The sequence below is a fragment of the Formica exsecta genome, unplaced genomic scaffold (genome assembly GCF_003651465.1).
Source record: "Formica exsecta isolate Colony F162 unplaced genomic scaffold, ASM365146v1 scaffold143, whole genome shotgun sequence".
Lineage (NCBI taxonomy): Eukaryota > Metazoa > Arthropoda > Insecta > Hymenoptera > Formicidae > Formica > Formica exsecta.
The window spans coordinates 122,132-143,638 of record NW_021848758.1 but is presented as its reverse complement, the minus strand read 5'-3'; the positions used below and the strand labels follow the sequence as shown (position 1 = coordinate 143,638).

Below are 21,507 nucleotides of genomic sequence, written 5' to 3'. Positions count from 1 at the left end.
AATTCTGTGTCCAATCGTGCAGTGTCCAATCGTTCCGTGTCCAATACTACGTGTCCAATCGAGCGGTGTCTAATCGTTCCGTGTCCAAACGGAATACGCCCCGTTTATTTATGTAACATTGAGTTATTTCTGTAATATACTTTTATGCGCCTCTAATACTGCGCTGGGCTCTTATCGCCAATATATATCTTTTGTGGGTTGATATAGAGGCGTGTTCGCCCTCGGAGGATGACGCAAGGGATAGGTAGAGCGTAATTAGGTGAAGTCAATCAGGCGACTTCTTTTCTGGTTGGCAATAAGAAAATATATTTACAGTATATGTACAATTCTTAATACACTAAGTTCAGGTGGCCCTGAAAAGGGCCGGTTAAGGGCTAACGCTGAGAGCGTTCCCGCCAAGTGATACGTGGCTCGGTGGTGGTGATTCGGAGGGAACCGATATACGGTAGCACGGGCGAGGGTACGCGTCTGAGTACCGATGGAGTCCCGGGTGGCGTGTAGCTGTGTTCTTCGCAAGCTGTCTTCGTCTGCGTGGCCGTGTCCTGCGTAGTGGTCTCCCAATCGCTGTCGGGTTGTGTAGCGTTGTCAGTCACTTCCAGTGAGGGACATTGAGTACCGCGATGTATGCGTATGGCCGGCTGCGACTGTGTCCAACTATCTCGGAGGCGGAGTGGTGAGGCCGCTAGCGGTGAAAGTAGCGGCGGCAGGTCCCACGGCGTCGATGGTGAAGTGTATCGCCGTACCCGGATGTCCCACGGGTTCAGGAAGAAGCGTGGAAGTCTGGTGTATTGCACCGGCGCCAGATCTATCGGAGCGTGTTCGCCCTCGGAGGATGACGCAAGGGATAGGTAGAGCGTAATTAGGTGAAGTCAATCAGGCGACTTCTTTTCTGGTTGGCAATAAGAAAATATATTTACAGTATATGTACAATTCTTAATACACTAAGTTCAGGTGGCCCTGAAAAGGGCCGGTTAAGGGCTAACGCTGAGAGCGTTCCCGCCAAGTGATACGTGGCTCGGTGGTGGTGATTCGGAGGGAACCGATATACGGTAGCACGGGCGAGGGTACGCGTCTGAGTACCGATGGAGTCCCGGGTGGCGTGTAGCTGTGTTCTTCGCAAGCTGTCTTCGTCTGCGTGGCCGTGTCCTGCGTAGTGGTCTCCCAATCGCTGTCGGGTTGTGTAGCGTTGTCAGTCACTTCCAAGGTTGGGCATTGAGTACCACGGTGTATGCGTATGGCCGGCTGCGACTGTGTCCAACTATCTCGGAGGCGGAGTGGTGAGGCCGCTAGCGGTGAAAGAAGCGGTGGCAGGTTCCACGGCGTCGATGGTGAAATTTATCGCCGTACCCGGATGTCCCACGGGTTCAGGAAGAAGCGTGGAGGTCTGGTGTATTGCACCGGCGCCAGATCTATCGGATGTAGCCTCCACTCTCTGAAACTCGTACACGCTCGGTCGCCTGTAAGTCCTGGTGTCCTTTCTCCCTCACAGGGGGGCTCCCGACTAGTCCCGGGTGATATGGGAGGCAGCTGTGGTCGAGGAAGACTAAGGTCCTTCGGTAATGTCGGAGGCAGCGTAGGCTGTCGCGTTCCAAAAGAATTCGTAGGCTCGGACTGACTATCGGGCAGGAGGTCCTTCCCTGATTCAGAGCGGGCTGCGAATCGAAGTCTTCTCGCAGCGCGCCGTCTTATAAACCCCACTCACTGGATCTCACTTGCTGGCGCCGACTCTCGGTTGTGGCCGCCTCACGGCGAGCCTTCGTGGCTCGCGCGCGGGTTTCATGTGCTCCGCGCGTGAGAATTCGTTCGCGCGTCTACCGGGTAGTTCGCGCGTAATTGTGGTTTCGTTCGGAATTAAAATCGATTACTTTTTAATCCGGGCGCGGATTGAACCAATTTGAACCGATTAAAACCGATTAAAACGGATTATGTTTTAATCGGCTTTAATCGACCATTTTCGGCAGGGTAGTGGCAAGCGATGGACAATACTTCAATTAAAACATTAGGTTCCGTTCTTTCACAATAAATGCCCAATTTTTGATAAAAAACGGCGGGAACTTATTTGTACACCTAATATATTTATACGTTATTATATTTGAATTACATTAGTTTTTGTGGGTAGATATAGAGGCGTGTTCGCCCTCGGAGGATGACGCAAGGGATAGGTAGAGCGTAATTAGGTGAAGTTAATTAGGCGACTTCTTTTCTGGTTGGCAATAAGAAAATATATTTACAGTATATGTACAATTCTTAATACACTAAGTTCAGGTGGCCCTGAAAAGGGCCGGTTAAGGGCTAACGCTGAGAGCGTTTCCGCCAAGTGATACGTGGCTCGGTGGTGGTGATTCGGAGGGAACCGATATACGGCAGCACAGGTGAGGGTACGCGCCGGAGTCCCTGGTGGCGTGTAGCTGGGCTCTTTGCTGACCGTCTCCGTCTGCGTGGCCGTATTCTGAGTCGTGGTCTCCCAATCACTGTCGGGTTGTGTAGCGCTGTCCGTCAATTCCAGTGAGGGACATTGAGTACCGCGATGTATGCGTATGGCCGGCTGCGACTGTGTCCAACTATCTCGGAGGCGGAGTGGTGAGGCCGCTAGCGGTGAAAGTAGCGGCGGCAGGTCCCACGGCGTCGATGGTGAAGTGTATCGCCGTACCCGGATGTCCCACGGGTTCAGGAAGAAGCGTGGAAGTCTGGTGTATTGCACCGGCGCCAGATCTATCGGATGTAGCCTCCACTCTCTGAAACTCGTACACGCTCGGTCGCCTGTAAGTCCTGGTGTCCTTTCTCCCTCACAGGGGGGCTCCCGACTAGTCCCGGGTGATATGGGAGGCAGCTGTGGTCGAGGAAGACTAAGGTCCTTCGGTAATGTCGGAGGCAGCGTAGGCTGTCGCTTTCCCAAAAGAATTCGTAGGCTCGGACTGACTATCGGGCCTACGAATACGAGGAGGTCCTTCCCTGATTCAGAGCGGGCCGCGAATCGAAGTCTTCTCGCAGCGCGCCGTCTTATAAACCCCACTCACTGGATCTCACTTGCTGGCGCCGACTCTCGTTGTGGCCGCCTCGCGGCGAGCCTTCGTGGCTCGCGCGGTGATCGCGCGCGGGTTTCACGTGCTCCGCGCGTGAGAATTCGTTTGCGCGTCTACCGGGTAGTTCGCGCGTAATTGTGGTGGTTTCTCGAACCGCCACACTAATAAATAGTTTCTCGATATTTTATTTTAATTAAGAAATATTTATTTATAACTAATTATGTGAGGCATCCTGCATATTCAATTACATATACACGCATATACGTACACACGTACACGTGCACACACACACACGTGCGCGTGCACACATACCCACGCATATACATGTACACAGATGTTCATTGTAACAATCCCTACGATTTTAAAAGCATTCACAATAATCTGAGAAAATTAAGTAACAGATAAAAATTCATCTATTTCATGCAAGTTACAACACTTACAAATAATAAAAAAAAATTGTAAATCTTTTTTTCTTCGTCAAAAAGTTTAAAATTATTTTTATTAATTATTGTTTTAATAAAATCATACAATTTTTTCATATAATAGCAACAAATTTAACACAAATTAAAATATTGGAAATATTATCTTTATTTACAGGGACAAAGATAGATGCAACTTATGTATATCGGTTGTACATCAAATCCCAATTAATAATATTCAAGATTTTTAAAAAAGATAATTAAAGCTTGTGCAACCTTAAATCTAAATAGTTTATTAATTATTATGCATAATAATTTATAAAAAAGGATAGGACTTTATGTAGAAGAAAACATGTAATTTTAACATTTGCTTACCTAAATTGCATCTCTATCAACTCTCTCTATTTGAGAGCTAAGATAATAATTGATAATATGTCATTTTGGATCTTTTGGAAAACTGATAATTAATATATAGGTGGACTAAGAATATTTTTCGACTTGGCTACAAAAAAGATTTGGAAGAAGCTGATCTTTATGCCACCCTTACGCAAGACAAAACAAGCCATTTAGGTAAAATTATAGGCAAAGCTTGGGAAAAAGAAGTAGAATCGTGCGCAGAAAAAGAAAATGGCTCTAATCCACAATTACTCAGAGTATTATTGCGCTGTTTTGGAAAATCATTTCTACTAATTGGATTAGCAGAAGCAGTTATGGAATTATTTTCGAGGTATATGTTAATTTCTTATGTATAAATAGAAACAGACAAATTATATTATCATCTGACCTAATATTATAATCTAAAAAATCAAATTTTGATTTTATTTTTTTTTAAATAAAAAAAATATAAATTACATAAATATAATTTTATAATAATTACACACATAAAATTTTCTGTTATTAATAATACAAATAAAAAGATCATATATTTTTCCTACATAAAAAGAATAAATTGATAATGTAGTAAATAAAAATAAATGTTTTTATATCGGATTATATTTTCAAGAAAGATTTTAAAAACCGAAAATTTGATGATGAATTGAAAATAATGAAATTGAAAATATAAAATTGAAAATATGATATGAAATTGAAAATATATTCTGCATTTTTTAATTTGAGTAACTTTTACCTTTTACTTCATTAATTATTATTAGGTTGTTGGACATAAAATGATAGATATCATAGTATGATGAAACTGGTTACGGTTTTAATAATAAAAATTGTCGACCAATGGCACAAGCAAAATTTCAAATTGTAGTATAAGTCCTGCAGAAAAACACTTGATTATTTCATCTCTGAATTTAATGCAAAGCAGATTGAAATAAAAAGAAGATGACAATGGATAACTAACACGCGTAATTTCATTTTATGAGTTTAAACTTGGACACACGATGCAATCAAAGCAACAGTCAACATCATAATGCGACATTTGGAGAAGACACAATTAACAAACAACACAATGTTAGTTTGAAAAATTTCCATCTGCAAACATCAAATTTGAATATGAACGGTCTCAATGTTATTGATAACAATGAATAGTGTTCATAGTCCATTTTTATACGAGGATGAGTACAAAAAAGATTATCTGCACTCTATTTTTACAATTTATTATAACTATAACAGATCAGTGGAAGTAGAAGAATTTTTCAAGCTGTTGATAAGATTTTGACAAAGCCTGTGGCATCATGTTTATTGCAAATCAACATATTGTAGTTAATTCTTGTTTCGATGCGAATGCATTGCTTGAAATAAATGAAGTATGTTTCAGTATTGTTAATGAATATAATTGTAACACACATGTTTTGATATCCTTTATTTATCGGCACATATTTATATCTCATATTTAGCATTAATATATGTATGTGGCTCTAATTGTAATTCAGTTTATATAAAAATTTATATAAAAGTTTAGTTTATATAAAAATTCAGTTAATATAAAAAGCTTTAAATTATGTAATTATTTATTATTATTTCTAATATTAAGAATTGTATCAAATTGCAATGTGATTAAAATAGTGGAACATATTTAAGTGAAAGAAATTTTTTATTAAGAAAACAAATTTCAGTATAAAATAACTTTTTAATTAGAGAAAAACTTGGTGGATCGTCTAAGATCTCAAACCCCAGGTTTTAAAGTATTTCAATTGTATGAGTAGCAGCAGGTCCTTGATTTGTTACGGACCAACATGCGAAAGACGCGGTGCATGTATGGCTGACAGTGCAACCACGAATATTTGTTTTCTGAGGGCAAACTTGTGGAACGCTGGACCAAGTGCATTTAAAAGCAAAGAGACTATGTGCAAAAATGATGTATCTGTAAGTTCTGTTGTAATTATAATAAACTAAACAGAGTGCGAATAATATTTTTTTGACTCATCCTCGTATTTAAGATCGTAGTCAAAAATGACTTAAATATAGTCTTAGGTGATCTTTAGATTCCATCCAATGAAATGACCGTATAACATTTTAAAATTGTACTTAAGATGACTATGAATACGAGCCAATGAGTTAACTTTTCAATAGAATCTGATATATGCCAAACTGTAGGAAATATTGCATTACTCATTTATTTCTCGTTACCTGCAAGTCATTGGAAAAATAAAAAAATTAGATAAATAGATTTTTCATAAATTAACAGAAAAAAATATGGCACGACAAGTTGAAAGTTTGCAATCCTCTTCCCGCATGAAACAAAAGGAATCTATTTTAAAGTGTAATATATGATACGTATATGATATATATGTATATATGTATATATATATGTATATAAAAGAATCTTGAATTTATTTATATAAATTATTTCTTAACTATTATAAGACATTGAGTTGCCAAGCTCTACAAACTATTAAAATATACGATCTCCACAATGACAGCTACTCATGAAGTAAGCACAGCGAGAGAACCAATCAGCATCACGGAAAAGAGGCAACAATGTCAATAACATGCCTTTTTTAGAGAGAGAGCCTTTCCTTTTTTTTATTGATTGAAATGTTTAAGTTGGCCGCTTAAGTTAAACAATTTTTAGATGTTTTTTGAATTATTAGATCTAATTTTGAAGCATATTGGTTATTTTTGAGGACATAGTTAATGAACTCGTTTTTAAGAATTATACAAAATAGAGCCGCTCGTCTGTTAATGTGCGTCGCCGTAGCGACGGAGCGCTCACGCACACTACCAGGCGCGCAGCTAAAGGTCGGCGCTGATTAGTCAGACTTTACTCAATAATAACTGCTTTATTAAGCGTCATAGAAAAAAATGTTACAAGACTTTTCTGTTCAGTTTACTGTGCTCTATCTGCTTACGAGCGTTGTCAAATATATATATATATACACATATATGCATAATAAAAAGTTCACGAGTCGAAAAAGCATTTAACGCTGTCGTATGTAATAAGCCAAGCGATCAACATTGCCTTCGTTATCAGCTCGGTAAAAACTTTCTACTAGAAAGTGAGAAAAAGACAGAAAACATATGTCTGTTCTTCTCTACTCTCCGAAGCTAGCCGAAGCGCAGAGCGCACACGTACGTGGTTCGCGCTTGTGTGCGTTATCCCCTCCATTGCTGAGCCGTGAACCGCGGGACCTGTTTCCAGCTACACTGCCGAAAGGGGCAACTATCTCCGAGCACTGGCTTAAGATAATAAGAGCGGCGAGCGCGCGCAACTGGCTACAGATTGCTTCCGAATTCGGATCGATTTTCTTTTCGCTATCAAAGTCGCTTGTTTCGTTTGCAACCGCGAGTTTAATCGTTAGTTATATTCTAGCCCAAACTATCTCTGTAAAATACACCTATAAATATTCTGTTAACAGTGTATTATCTATTTTTCGAGTGGGATTCAATCATCAGATTGGAAGAAAATTCGTATATCACGATAAAAGAGTTTTGGACGGCGATTAAAATCAGGTAAATAAAATAAATCTTATCTGTAAAAAATCTTGTTTGTAAAAACTAAAAATTTGAAAAATTATAAAGAATTAAAAAAAGTTATCTTTGGTCAGTGATTCGATTCCTTTTTTTGGATTGGAAGACGTGTGAGGAAATCAAAGTGAAGTTGCATGCCGTTTATAAAGACTATGCACCTTCGATTACTACCGTCAGATATTGGTTCAATGAATTCAAGCGTGGCCGAACATCCGTTTTTGATGAAGAGTGGCCGATTTGCGGAATTCGACAAATCATATTTTTTGGATGGCTTAAAAAAGTTGGAATATCGCTGGATTAAGTATATCGAGCTGAAAGGAGACTATGTTGAGAAATAGATAAAAAAAATTAAAAAAAAATTGCGTTTCCTTCCCTAACACGGGTACTTATCATACAGCCCTCGTATGTATATATATACAGGGTGTCTGAAAATAATCACCTCACCCGTAATGTGCAGGTAGAGCGGGTTCAACTGAATAGAAAAGTCCTCTACCGTTTTGCGATGTTCGCAATAATTATTGAGAAAATAATTAAAAAAGATTGGCCAATGCGCGCAAGTATTAGCGCGCTGCGAGAAAGAACGGCCCACGCGACATCGCGATTGGGTTGCGCCATGAAGCAAAGGAGGGGCGAGATGAGTAATGTTTACATATGAACGTCGCGGAACACTGGATTCTCGTATAAAAAATAAGAAATATTATTCGTGGCGCGATCCAACCGCGATACCGCGTAGGCTGTCCTTTCTCGCAGCGCGCTAATACTCGCGCGCATTGGCCGATCCTTTTAAATTAATTTCTCAATAATCATTACAAAAATCGCAAAACGGGTGGGGCGATTATTATCAGACACTCTGTATATATACACTACTAAAAAAAATTATAGCATAGAAATTTGCCGAAAATTGGCCAATTTTGATTGCCGATCATTTCGCGAAAAATTATCGTAGACAAATGATTTTTTTTCAAAATGAAGTTTGAAGTCTCTACTTTAAGAATTTACCTCTATTTTTTGTATGCGATGCACCCCTATCCCTGTAACCCCTGAAATCTGAGGGCATGTTTGGCATACTGAAAATTGCAAATATTTTCTATGCCATAATTTTTTTGAGCGGTGTATATACAGGGTGTCCGGTAAAGATTGTGCCAACGCTCGTGAGCGGGTAGAGCACAGTAAATTGAACAGAAAAGTCCTGTAACATTTTTTTCTATAACGCTTAATAAAGAAGTTATTATTGAGTAAAGTCTGCCAATCAGCGCCGACCTTTAGCCGCGCACCTGGTAGTGTGCGTGAACGCTCCATCACTACGGCGGCATACACTACCAGCCGGGCGGCTCACCGACGTGCGTCCGGCTAAAACCCAAAAGTGGCCACCCTCTTTTATCTTTTAAACTAAAAGAGATAGAGCATAACAAATTTATTTCAAATTAAATGGTTCAAACTGAACTCTATTATGAGCATAGTGGTTGCTTCCAAAAGCTATCTGTTTTAACGAACGGAGAGGTATGCATAATTTTTTTATAATAATGAATATTTCGATATGATAAAAGTTGTAGCGTTATTTGAAACGAATACAACATTATATGATATAATGTAATTATTTTACATATTATACGAGTTTTATCGACTTGAAATATCGCGGGTGACGTCTACCTTTTCATTTTCGGTGTACGTGGCCCGGTATTTTCTTATCCTCTATGATTGCTTGTAATATCGGTTTTAGTTCCGTATCTTTTTGTGTTTCGCTCGCTATTCTAGGAATTGTAATAAGTAGACTTTGTAGTGTTTCTATCTTGTATATGTCCACGACGTCGTATTTCGTGTCCGTTGATCTATTTATCGGTAATCTTGAAAGGCAATCCGCATTACAATGTACTTTCGTGTTTCAATATTTAATGTCAAATGTAAATCCTTGTAGGAATACTGCATAGTGTTGCATACGCATCGCCGTATAATATGGCAAGGCTTTTGCCTGTGAAAATATTTGTACCAGTCGTTGGTGATCCCTGTATAAAGTGAATTTAACACCGTAAAGGAATTGATGGAATTTCTTAATTCCGAAAACAATTGCGTAAGCCTCTTTATCTATTTGTAAATATTTTTGCTGTGTCGCAGATAAAGATTGGGATGCGTATTGCAACACTCGCTCCATTCCGTCCGGATATTTATGCGATAATACCGCCCCTACGCCGTATAAACTCGCGTCTGTTGCTAGGATTAACGGTAATCTGGAATCGAAATGTGTCAATATATCATCGCTTTTAAAGTTTTCTTTCGCTCGTTTGAATTCTTGTTTGCAGTCTTTCATCCATTTAAGGGGGGGACCTGAATTAGAACGCTAAAAAAAGCATAATATTTGCGATTTTTTTTCTCGGCTTCAGTAAAACGAATCTTTTCGAAACTTCTGGGGTGTTTTATTACACATTTTGACATTAACAAAAAAATTTTTTTATACAAAAATATTGATTTTTAGTACATAATATTCAGCAATGTTTACAACACTTCGACGCCGAAGTTGTTCGTTTTCGTACAATCTAGCGTGCGTAATTTTTGTCTGTAACAAAAAGACAAAAAATTTCTTAATTTTCATGTAATTACCTTTTATGTGAACCTAAACAAATTTCTAAAATATCAAAAATTAAACAAATTGTAAGACTGAAAAAAAGTTACGATTTTCGCAAAAAATTTTCAACTTAATTGTTTAAAAAAGTTGTTAAATTCAATTTTTTTTAAATCTCTTAGGTTCACATAGAAAAGAATGCAATTATGTAACTAAAAAATCTTGGATCTAGTCGATTGGTCAAATAGATTTTTCTCTATCTTGTACGAGAATTCGAAAAATGTGGTTTCGAGAAAAACGCGTTTAAAGTTTACGATCACGAAATCTGTAACTTTTTGTGTACTTACAGCAGTCAGAGGCTAATCTGCAATACCGGACCCATACAGCAAGCCTTCCTCTTCCTCATGGAACTGGTTTTGATTATTTCCATTCTGCAGGCTGAACGAGCTTCTTTTGTGCAGCTCATGCTATGGCGGTGCTGCCTCGCAATACGCCGCTCGTTGTACGTATTGGCGAAATATTTCGCTTGCGGCCCAATTTGAATATCCAACTCGTTCATCATCCGTAGTATAGGCGTGTATCCTTCATTGAACACACTTGTAGCAATAAAGGCGGCAATTTCAACGATTTTTAAGCCTGCGTTCAAATGTTTCGGAGCTAGACGCCACACAGTAGAATCTCGTTCGAGTTTTGCGTGTGTCCGCCCAAGCACCTTATCAGAAGATCATCCCTCGACAGATCTTCATAAATAGGAATCAAATGCTTAAGAACATCGGGATAAAGTGGAGGGGGATGGTTGAAATCTTTCTCTGTACCAGCCGCTTCAGCCTTGCGCCACTTATACCAGCTGTCGGCTCCAGCTGGACATTTGTCGTGCTTAGGATTTTTATTCGTAGATGATAAATGATCTAGAGCGGCCATAATAGCTTTTTTCATGTCTTCTACAGAATTCACGTTTCGCTTTATTGCAAGTCCATAATAAGTAGTCAACTTTTTTATAAATACATCAGTTAATTTACCCTTACCACCAAGTTTTTCTTTTTTTTCACATTTCTAAGTTCCCATTCTCTTTTCAACGTGGCCAATGCATTCGCTCTTTATTACTGGAAACTTGTTACCGTATGGATCTAGATCTAAAATGGCCTTATAAGTTTTGGAGTCTCCAATGTAATTCAAATATTTTACTCCGAATTTCTTCTCGGACCTTGAAAACATTTCTCGGACGGCGTGTACCTAGATTTTCCCCGCCAAGCCCTTATAAGTTGCAGAACACTGTTCTTCATGCTCTTCATACCATTCAGTATACTCATCAGTATCTTCGTTCTTCTTCTAAAACACGCAGGCTTGGCAGTAGCTACTTTTAATAACGAGATCTACTATTTTTCAAGAATAATAACCGATGAGCGTCATTACACCGTATAAAGAAGTAAATCCGCGTTTCTTCCACGAGCCATCGCCAGATACTTTCAATTCTGTTGCAGGTCTTTCATTTTCGATATTTTTCTGTTTTTCTTCTTTCACGACTTTCTTACACACAACATCAAAAATTGATTTCGACGCTTCATGTACATATATGTCGCACAATTCGGTCATACGTACTTATACTCATGCCTTGGCCCATATCCATTAGTCCACAAAAAATATTTATAGCTTCTCGACCGAGGCCTAACAGCCTCATAACAAAAACGATTCTTCTATTTATTTCAAATCCAGTATTGATGCACGGCTCTGAATTTATTTCTCTACGGCCACAAGCGCATAAAATAAGAAACTTAAAACCGAAACCGCGGACTCCAGTTTCTTCAAATTTTACATTACCCTTGCATTTTCTACAAATAAGTAAATCCGTAAGAGCACCAAAAACAGTCACAAACTCAACAATTCTATAAAAATGCTGTAGATTATATACGATGTCATCACTACTAAGACTGCATAGTTTTTTTTTCAGAAGCACTCCGAATTGCATCATTCGAATCGTTACTGCGTTCTCGCGTAAACTGATTGCCGCGAAACTTTCTCTTTGCCAGTCTCAATGAACGTTGGCTGTCTCCTTCCTTTTATTTTGGATACGATGACATTTTGCCGTTTAGAAGCGTCCTTAATCACCGAAATTCGGAGCTCGACTGACAGTTGACAATAGCTTGGAGCCGAGGGCTGCGTTGCTACGAAAGTTCCTTTGTAAGTCATCAACGCTATACATACACTTCCCAGTATATATTCGAACAATACGTACACACGAATGGTGACTTACACTTTGTTCGACAAAGATCTGCCCACCCGATAATCCTCTATGAATACCGATAAGAGGCAGAGCATGCCGCGCTTCGGCCGCCCGGCCATATATCTGCGCTCGAGCCGCGCGCGTTCCGATAGCTATATCTAACGAAATACTTAGAATTTCTCTCTGTAACTCTAGGATTATATTCTTGAATAGTATTACTATCGATTAAGATAATAAAAAAAACGATTTTTTTGGATCCTGTAATTCAGGTTCCCTCCTTAAATTTTTCCCCATTCTTTAGGAGCTGGTACAGTAGCTTGAGAATCGGGCTTATGTCTCTTATAAATCTCCCGTAATAGTTCACCATACCAGCGAAAGCACGTACTTCACTCACGTTTTTAGGTCTAAGCAGTTGTTCTATCGCTTGTATCTTACTTTGTGACTTTCGAATCGTTTTTGTTTATCACGTACCCGCAATATTCGATTTCGTGTTTGAGAAATTCGCATTTATTCTCGTTTATTCTTATATTCGCATGCCCCAGCCTAGTGAGGACTTCGTTTAATCTTTGTATATGTAACATATTGTTGTCCCCTGTAATCTTTATATCGTCTAGAAAAATTGAGACTCCTGGTATGTCTCCTATCATTTTCTTCATTTCCCGTTGCCAAATTGAGGGCGCGGATGCTATTCCATAGAGTAACCGTGTACTTCGGTATAACCCCTTGTGTGTGTTTAATGTTAACAATTCGCGGTCCTCCGGTCGAACTTCTAATTGTAAGTACGCGTGCTATAAATCGATTTTTGTGAATTTTTCACCTCCGGTCATGGATGCAAAGAGTTGGTGTGTGTTTGGTAATGGATGCTCGTCAATTATTAAATTCGGGTTCGTTGTAATGCTGAAATCACGGCAAATTCGTATCGTATTATTTTTCTTTAACACTAGTACTATGGGTGTAGCCCAACGCGACGCGTTTACTTTTTCAAAAATCCCTGTCTCAACCAGATTGTTTAGCTCTTTTTCTATAAGCGGAAGCAATTTGAAAGGCACTGTACGTGCTTTTAGAAACACGGGGCTTGCATTTTCTTTGCATGTGAGATTAGCCTGAATTCCTCGTATCTTTGTATTAGTCGGATCCAACAAACTATGATACCGACGTAAATTCGATTCTACTTGTTTTTCTCCATTTTCCGTAATGCAATCAATCGTTTCGTATAATTGTATCTTTAATTGCCGTATCCATTCGCGTTCTAGCAACGGCTCTCGGTCAACGTCTGAAATGTACATATTTAAATTCTTTTTGACGTTTTTGTAATTTACTGATACTGACATTACCCCTACAATAGGAATATCGGTTTTACAAAATGTACTTATTTTTAGACTTAATTCTGTAGATCGCAGTCTACTCTTTGGCCATAGTTGACGTAACGTTTTTGTACTCACGGTCGTGACCGCTGCGCCACTGTCTGTTTTGAATCTTACCGTTATATTATTGATGGACAATGTTTCGTAATATTTGTCTCTATATCTGTTATGTTCCAATAACATGACTTTCTCAATCTGATTTGCATTGGCATGATTGGAGTTGGTTCGCTTTCCACCCATGCAGATTTTTTGTAAATGACCTGGTGTTCCGCATTTCTTACATATAATGGCCCTTATTCTGAGCTCACATTTAGAGGCACATTTAGAGTGCCACATTTAGAGGCGTAGATAAATGTATGCACTGTGATTGGCCTTCAAACAGTTCATTATATCACGCGCCATGAGTTAAATTAGTAAATTTCATTTCAATCTTTCTTTTGACGCTACTGCAACACAAAACATAAACGCGCAAACATAATTGAAACAACATTCTTTAATTAACCGATATTTTTGTCGGAACTCGTGATCATTATAAACATCTATTCAAGAACATCTATTCTATTTCGAAATACCCGCAACTCACGATCACGCACTGCATTTACTTGCCAAATTTCGATCGTATGATCAATGGCCTAGTTTATAATATATTTTAATACGTAAAATAGATTTTGTACTGTCAAATCACAGTCGTTCCATTCTTTAAAAGGAATGGCTATGATTGGTCAGTGTAATACGTATTAAAGTATATCGGTGTAAACTAAGCTATAATTAATAAGAAAAGAATTGATATTTATCGATATTTATTGATATTTATCATTCAAGCCTCTTTTCACTTTCTAATTTTATTATATATTTTAAGCCATAATCGTCAAAAACATCCATGATATTGCAGTTGAGTGTGCTCTTTCAAATTAGTTTTGCTTCAAAGTGCAAGATTCTTCGTCCTAATTAATCCTTCCAAATGAAAATAGTGTCAAACAAAATGCATCTTTCATTGCACTTTATACAACTATACTTTTAGAAGAAATTTCAGAATTGACCAAATATCACTAATATTGTTATGTAAAAAAGTTCTATTATTTACAGAAACTTGATCTGTAATAATTTTATTAATGAAATCAATTGTATAACAGTAATAGAATTAAACTTACGAAGCATCGAGTACAACGTACCGATATTACGTATAAATGTGCCCTCGGGCACATTTATTGGTACATTTATCGAGAATGGCATGAATGTGCTATAAATGTGGTTCAGAATATGATGTTCACTATAAAGTTGCTCATTTAAGCTAAAAATGGCGATCAGCCTCTAAATGTGCCGCTAAATGTGCGCTCAGAATACCGCCACATTTATCATGTCATCTAAGGCACTTCTAAAGATAGATGTGAGCTCAGAATACGGGCCAATGTCTCTGAGCAACTTGCACTTATTCGCTAAGTGTCTACCCTCGCACCTGAAGCATGTACAGTTAGATTTGTCGTTCGCATTCGCATTATCTGACTTTGGTTTCGAAGTTTTGGCGCGTTCCCTGGTGTATTTCGGTATTGGCTTCTTATAGGATCGAGGTTTCTTATCTGCTTTTGCCCCCATATAGTCGACGGATGCTCCAGGTGTCCCAGGATGCCAGTATATGGCATTAGTTTCCGACAGCTCTATGGATGTGGCTATCTAGATCATCTTATCGAAGTCTAGGTCTCAGATCTCCAGCAATCGGGATTGTGCGCGCTTGTAAGCCCGTACACAAATTGATTCCTTAGGGCAGTTTTGAGGTATTGGCCAAAGTTACAATTTACGCTGAGTTTATGTAATGCCGCCACATATTCTTTTATACTTTCGCCATCTTGCTGTTTCCGTGTCTGGAAACGGAATATCTCGACGATTTCTAGACGGGCGCGTAAAATTCTGCCAAAGCGGTTGTAAGAGCGACGTATGTACTGTCGTGCGGTTCCGCCGGCGCCAATTTATCGCAAATAATATCAAATGCTGTCGATCCAATAAAGTGGAGTAGATACGTCACCTTTTGCGCTTCCAGGACCTTGTGCACGGTGAGCCCTGCCTCGAATCTCTTGAGCCACCGCTTTCAATTCGATGTAGCCGATTCGAACGTCTCGAAGCCCAGACTCGCTTGCATTACTATTTTTCCCTCAGCCATTTTCCTCGATCGTTTACCTTACGACTTATATTTCGTTGTTGCCTGTAGCGGTCCCTTGGAGTTGTATTTTTGTGTCCAATGTTAGAGTTCTTGTGCCCTGCCGGCTTTTTCTCTGCCACGTGGCCTGTTCAGATTACTGTCCACGAGGCAGGTATTTCGTGGTCTTCTTTATTGTAATAAATATTACCGCAATTCCATCCTCGTCGCCACTTCTGTTGTGTATTTGTGGTATCACGTAGGTATTCAGGAAAGAATGACTGTAGTCAGATGTACGATGAATACTTCTTTAATCGAATATATCTGGATAATAATTCGCTTATAATTTACTGTTCTAACGTGTACTATCACTCAAATCGGAATGGCCGATTGCGGAAATCGGCCTCACCTCTTGGGCACCCGGTTATCAGTATTGCCCCCTGGCATTACGCGTATTATTCGTACTACATCGGCGCGGCATTACGCGGGTTATTCAAAATTCGCTAACAATATATATCATATATTATGTATGTATCTATTATATAAGGGAAAGTAGAGTCAAACCGGGTAGGCGGGTCAAACCGGGTACCTCTGTTTCTTCGTGATAAGTGCAACTAACTTTGGCTAACTCGTGTTATTAGTTGTATATTGAGGCCAACATTATTTTCAGATGAACCGTGCCCACGTATACACGATATTTCTTTTTTGAGAGAAGTTCAAAATTTTCGGGCCAAAAAAATCGATATCGGGACAACAATCGAATCGTTATGGACTTTTTCTGCCCAGAGCATCTGCTTCGGTAAATGCAGCATTGCACACACACATTCTATACATATTAGAGAGTATATCTACACTAGTTTTGATTGTTACTTTCCTTGTGTTGGGGCAAAACCGGGTACCTACACATCTCATGTAATGAAAAGAGGAAGAACTGTTATCCTGACTTTATCTCCCTACAAACAGCAGTTGGAAACGAAAACTAACACTCAGAAAAAGAAACCACTAAAAAAAACTTTTTGAGACCCTTAAAGTTAAAAAGTTAAATAAGGAAATCCTGTAGCAATGTCGAAGAGGATATCTTTATTTGTGATTTTTGTCAATAGAATACATCTTTATATCGTATTTTGATTAAAATAAATCTAGATTTTGTAATTGCACGGTGTTTTACATGTTTTCAAATAAGTACCGGTAGGTTACTCTACCGGTAGGGCAAAACCTGGTATTTTGACTGCTCCAAAAAATTTTGTTATCCTTGGTAACCAAATATTTTTTTTCAGCAACAAGCCTCATTTTTTCATAGTTTAATGTCTACTAAAGACTATTAATGATCAGCAAAATTTTTTTATTCTGATTTTTTGTAGGAAGACAAATCCAAAAAGTACCCGGTTTTACCATACTTTCCCCTATATGTATGTATATATATATGTATATATACATATATACATATATATATATGTATATACATATATACATATGTATATATATTCTATATATATGTATTTTATATATGTATATACATACAGAGTGTCCGGAGTCAATTGCATCACCCATCATGTGCAGATAAAGCGGATTAAACTGAGTAAGAAAGTCCTTTATCATTTTGCGATTTTTGTAATAATTATTGAGAAATTAATTAAAAAAGATCGACCAATTTGCATGAGTATAAGCGCGCGGCGAGAAAGGACGGTCCAATCGTATTTTGATTAAAATAAATCTAGATTTTGTAATTGCACGGTGTTTTACATGTTTTCAAATAAGTACCGGTAGGTTACTCTACCGGTAGGGCAAAACCTGGTATTTTGACTGCTCCAAAAAATTTTGTTATCCTTGGTAACCAAATATTTTTTTTCAGCAACAAGCCTCATTTTTTCATAGTTTAATGTCTACTAAAGACTATTAATGATCAGCAAAATTTTTTTATTCTGATTTTTTGTAGGAAGACAAATCCAAAAAGTACCCGGTTTTACCATACTTTCCCCTATATGTATGTATATATATATGTATATATACATATATACATATATATATATGTATATACATATATACATATGTATATATATTCTATATATATGTATTTTATATATGTATATACATACAGAGTGTCCGGAGTCAATTGCATCACCCATCATGTGCAGATAAAGCGGATTAAACTGAGTAAGAAAGTCCTTTATCATTTTGCGATTTTTGTAATAATTATTGAGAAATTAATTAAAAAAGATCGACCAATTTGCATGAGTATAAGCGCGCGGCGAGAAAGGACGGTCCAGAGACAACCCAAAAGTTTGCGGTCGCTAGGCGCGCGACGAAATTTTGGAGCACTCTACAAATGACAACGGTTATGTACGGGCGATACATAACGATGGACTCTCGCGTCCTAGCAACCATACATCAATGGGTTGTCCCTTTCTACTGCGCTTTTATACTTACACAAATTGGTTGATCTTTTTTAATTAATTTCTCAATAATTATTACAAAAATCGCAAAATGATAAAGGACTTTCTTACTCAGTTTAATCCGCTTTATCTGCACATGATGGGTGATGCAATTGACTCCGGACACTCTGTATGTATATACATATATAAAATACATATATATAGAATATATATACATATGTATATATGTATATACATATATATATATGTATATATGTATATATACATATATATATACATACATATAGGGGAAAGTATGGTAAAACCGGGTACTTTTTGGATTTGTCTTCCTACAAAAAATCAGAATAAAAAAATTTTGCTGATCATTAATAGTCTTTAGTAGACATTAAACTATGAAAAAATGAGGCTTGTTGCTGAAAAAAAATATTTGGTTACCAAGGATAACAAAATTTTTTGGAGCAGTCAAAATACCAGGTTTTGCCCTACCGGTAGAGTAACCTACCGGTACTTATTTGAAAACATGTAAAACACCGTGCAATTACAAAATCTAGATTTATTTTAATCAAAATACGATATAAAGATGTATTCTATTGACAAAAATCACAAATAAAGATATCCTCTTCGACATTGCTACAGGATTTCCTTATTTAACTTTTTAACTTTAAGGGTCTCAAAAAGTTTTTTTTAGTGGTTTCTTTTTCTGAGTGTTAGTTTTCGTTTCCAACTGCTGTTTGTAGGGAGATAAAGTCAGGATAACAGTTCTTCCTCTTTTCATTACATGAGATGTGTAGGTACCCGGTTTTGCCCCAACACAAGGAAAGTAACAATCAAAACTAGTGTAGATATACTCTCTAATATGTATAGAATGTGTGTGTGCAATGCTGCATTTACCGAAGCAGATACTCTGGGCAGAAAAAGTCCATAACGATTCGATTGTTGTCCCGATATCGATTTTTTTGGCCCGAAAATTTTGAACTTCTCTCAAAAAAGAAATATCGTGTATACGTGGGCACGGTTCATCTGAAAATAATGTTGGCCTCAATATACAACTAATAACACGAGTTAGCCAAAGTTAGTTGCACTTATCACGAAGAAACAGAGGTACCCGGTTTGACCCGCCTACCCGGTTTGACTCTACTTTCCCTTATATAATAGATACATACATAATATATGATATATATTGTTAGCGAATTTTGAATAACCCGCGTAATGCCGCGCCGATGTAGTACGAATAATACGCGTAATGCCAGGGGGCAATACTGATAACCGGGTGCCCAAGAGGTGAGGCCGATTTCCGCAATCGGCCATTCCGATTTGAGTGATAGTACACGTTAGAACAGTAAATTATAAGCGAATTATTATCCAGATATATTCGATTAAAGAAGTATTCATCGTACATCTGACTACAGTCATTCTTTCCTGAATACCTACGTGATACCACAAATACACAACAGAAGTGGCGACGAGGATGGAATTGCGGTAATATTTATTACAATAAAGAAGACCACGAAATACCTGCCTCGTGGACAGTAATCTGAACAGGCCACGTGGCAGAGAAAAAGCCGGCAGGGCACAAGAACTCTAACATTGGACACAAAAATACAACTCCAAGGGACCGCTACAGGCAACAACGAAATATAAGTCGTAAGGTAAACGATCGAGGAAAATGGCTGAGGGAAAAATAGTAATGCAAGCGAGTCTGGGCTTCGAGACGTTCGAATCGGCTACATCGAATTGAAAGCGGTGGCTCAAGAGATTCGAGGCAGGGCTCACCGTGCACAAGGTCCTGGAAGCGCAAAAGGTGACGTATCTACTCCACTTTATTGGATCGACAGCATTTGATATTATTTGCGATAAATTGGCGCCGGCGGAACCGCACGACAGTACATACGTCGCTCTTACAACCGCTTTGGCAGAATTTTACGCGCCCGTCTAGAAATCGTCGAGATATTCCGTTTCCAGACACGGAAACAGCAAGATGGCGAAAGTATAAAAGAATATGTGGCGGCATTACATAAACTCAGCGTAAATTGTAACTTTGGCCAATACCTCAAAACTGCCCTAAGGAATCAATTTGTGTACGGGCTTACAAGCGCGCACAATCCCGATTGCTGGAGATCTGAGACCTAGACTTCGATAAGATGATCTAGATAGCCACATCCATAGAGCTGTCGGAAACTAATGCCATATACTGGCATCCTGGGACACCTGGAGCATCCGTCGACTATATGGGGGCAAAAGCAGATAAGAAACCTCGATCCTATAAGAAGCCAATACCGAAATACACCAGGGAACGCGCCAAAACTTCGAAACCAAAGTCAGATAATGCGAATGCGAACGACAAATCTAACTGTACATGCTTCAGGTGCGAGGGTAGACACTTAGCGAATAAGTGCAAGTTGCTCAGAGACATTGGCCCGTATTCTGAGCTCACATCTATCTTTAGAAGTGCCTTAGATGACATGATAAATGTGGCGGTATTCTGAGCGCACATTTAGCGGCACATTTAGAGGCTGATCGCCATTTTTAGCTTAAATGAGCAACTTTATAGTGAACATCATATTCTGAACCACATTTATAGCACATTCATGCCATTCTCGATAAATGTACCAATAAATGTGCCCGAGGGCACATTTATACGTAATATCGGTACGTTGTACTCGATGCTTCGTAAGTTTAATTCTATTACTGTTATACAATTGATTTCATTAATAAAATTATTACAGATCAAGTTTCTGTAAATAATAGAACTTTTTTACATAACAATATTAGTGATATTTGGTCAATTCTGAAATTTCTTCTAAAAGTATAGTTGTATAAAGTGCAATGAAAGGTGCATTTTGTTTGACACTATTTTCATTTGGAAGGATTAATTAGGACGAAGAATCTTGCACTTTGAAGCAAAACTAATTTGAAAGAGCACACTCAACTGCAATATCATGGATGTTTTTGACGATTATGGCTTAAAATATATAATAAAATTAGAAAGTGAAAAGAGGCTTGAATGATAAATATCAATAAATATCGATAAATATCAATTCTTTTCTTATTAATTATAGCTTAGTTTACACCGATATACTTTAATACGTATTACACTGACCAATCATAGCCATTCCTTTTAAAGAATGGAACGACTGTGATTTGACAGTACAAAATCTATTTTACGTATTAAAATATATTATAAACTAGGCCATTGATCATACGATCGAAATTTGGCAAGTAAATGCAGTGCGTGATCGTGAGTTGCGGGTATTTCGAAATAGAATAGATGTTCTTGAATAGATGTTTATAATGATCACGAGTTCCGACAAAAATATCGGTTAATTAAAGAATGTTGTTTCAATTATGTTTGCGCGTTTATGTTTTGTGTTGCAGTAGCGTCAAAAGAAAGATTGAAATGAAATTTACTAATTTAACTCATGGCGCGTGATATAATAAACTGTTTGAAGACCAATCACAGTGCCGTATGCGCATAATAAGC

General features: G+C 38.2%; 2 protein-coding genes across 2 annotated transcripts in view; one reads left to right on the top strand and one right to left on the bottom strand.

The window, feature by feature from the left end:
• The window catches only part of LOC115246260, a 4,737-nt gene extending 909 nt beyond the window's left edge, over nucleotides 1-3,828 (bottom strand). Inside the window, exons 1-5 of the mRNA XM_029824974.1 lie at nucleotides 3,818-3,828; nucleotides 3,018-3,184; nucleotides 2,232-2,928; nucleotides 1,011-1,258; nucleotides 407-805 (exon numbers count right to left, since the gene is read on the bottom strand). Of these exons, the coding sequence (XP_029680834.1) occupies nucleotides 407-805; nucleotides 1,011-1,258; nucleotides 2,232-2,928; nucleotides 3,018-3,184; nucleotides 3,818-3,828 (1,522 nt within the window). The remainder of the gene's footprint in view (nucleotides 1-406; nucleotides 806-1,010; nucleotides 1,259-2,231; nucleotides 2,929-3,017; nucleotides 3,185-3,817) is intronic.
• Nucleotides 3,829-3,912: 84 nt separating this feature from the next.
• LOC115246259 (probable multidrug resistance-associated protein lethal(2)03659) overlaps nucleotides 3,913-21,507 on the top strand; it is a gene marked incomplete at its 5' end in the record, with an annotated part of 135,257 nt that continues 117,662 nt past the window's right edge. The window contains one exon of the mRNA XM_029824973.1: nucleotides 3,913-4,169. Coding sequence (XP_029680833.1) covers nucleotides 3,913-4,169 — 257 coding nt within the window. The remainder of the gene's footprint in view (nucleotides 4,170-21,507) is intronic.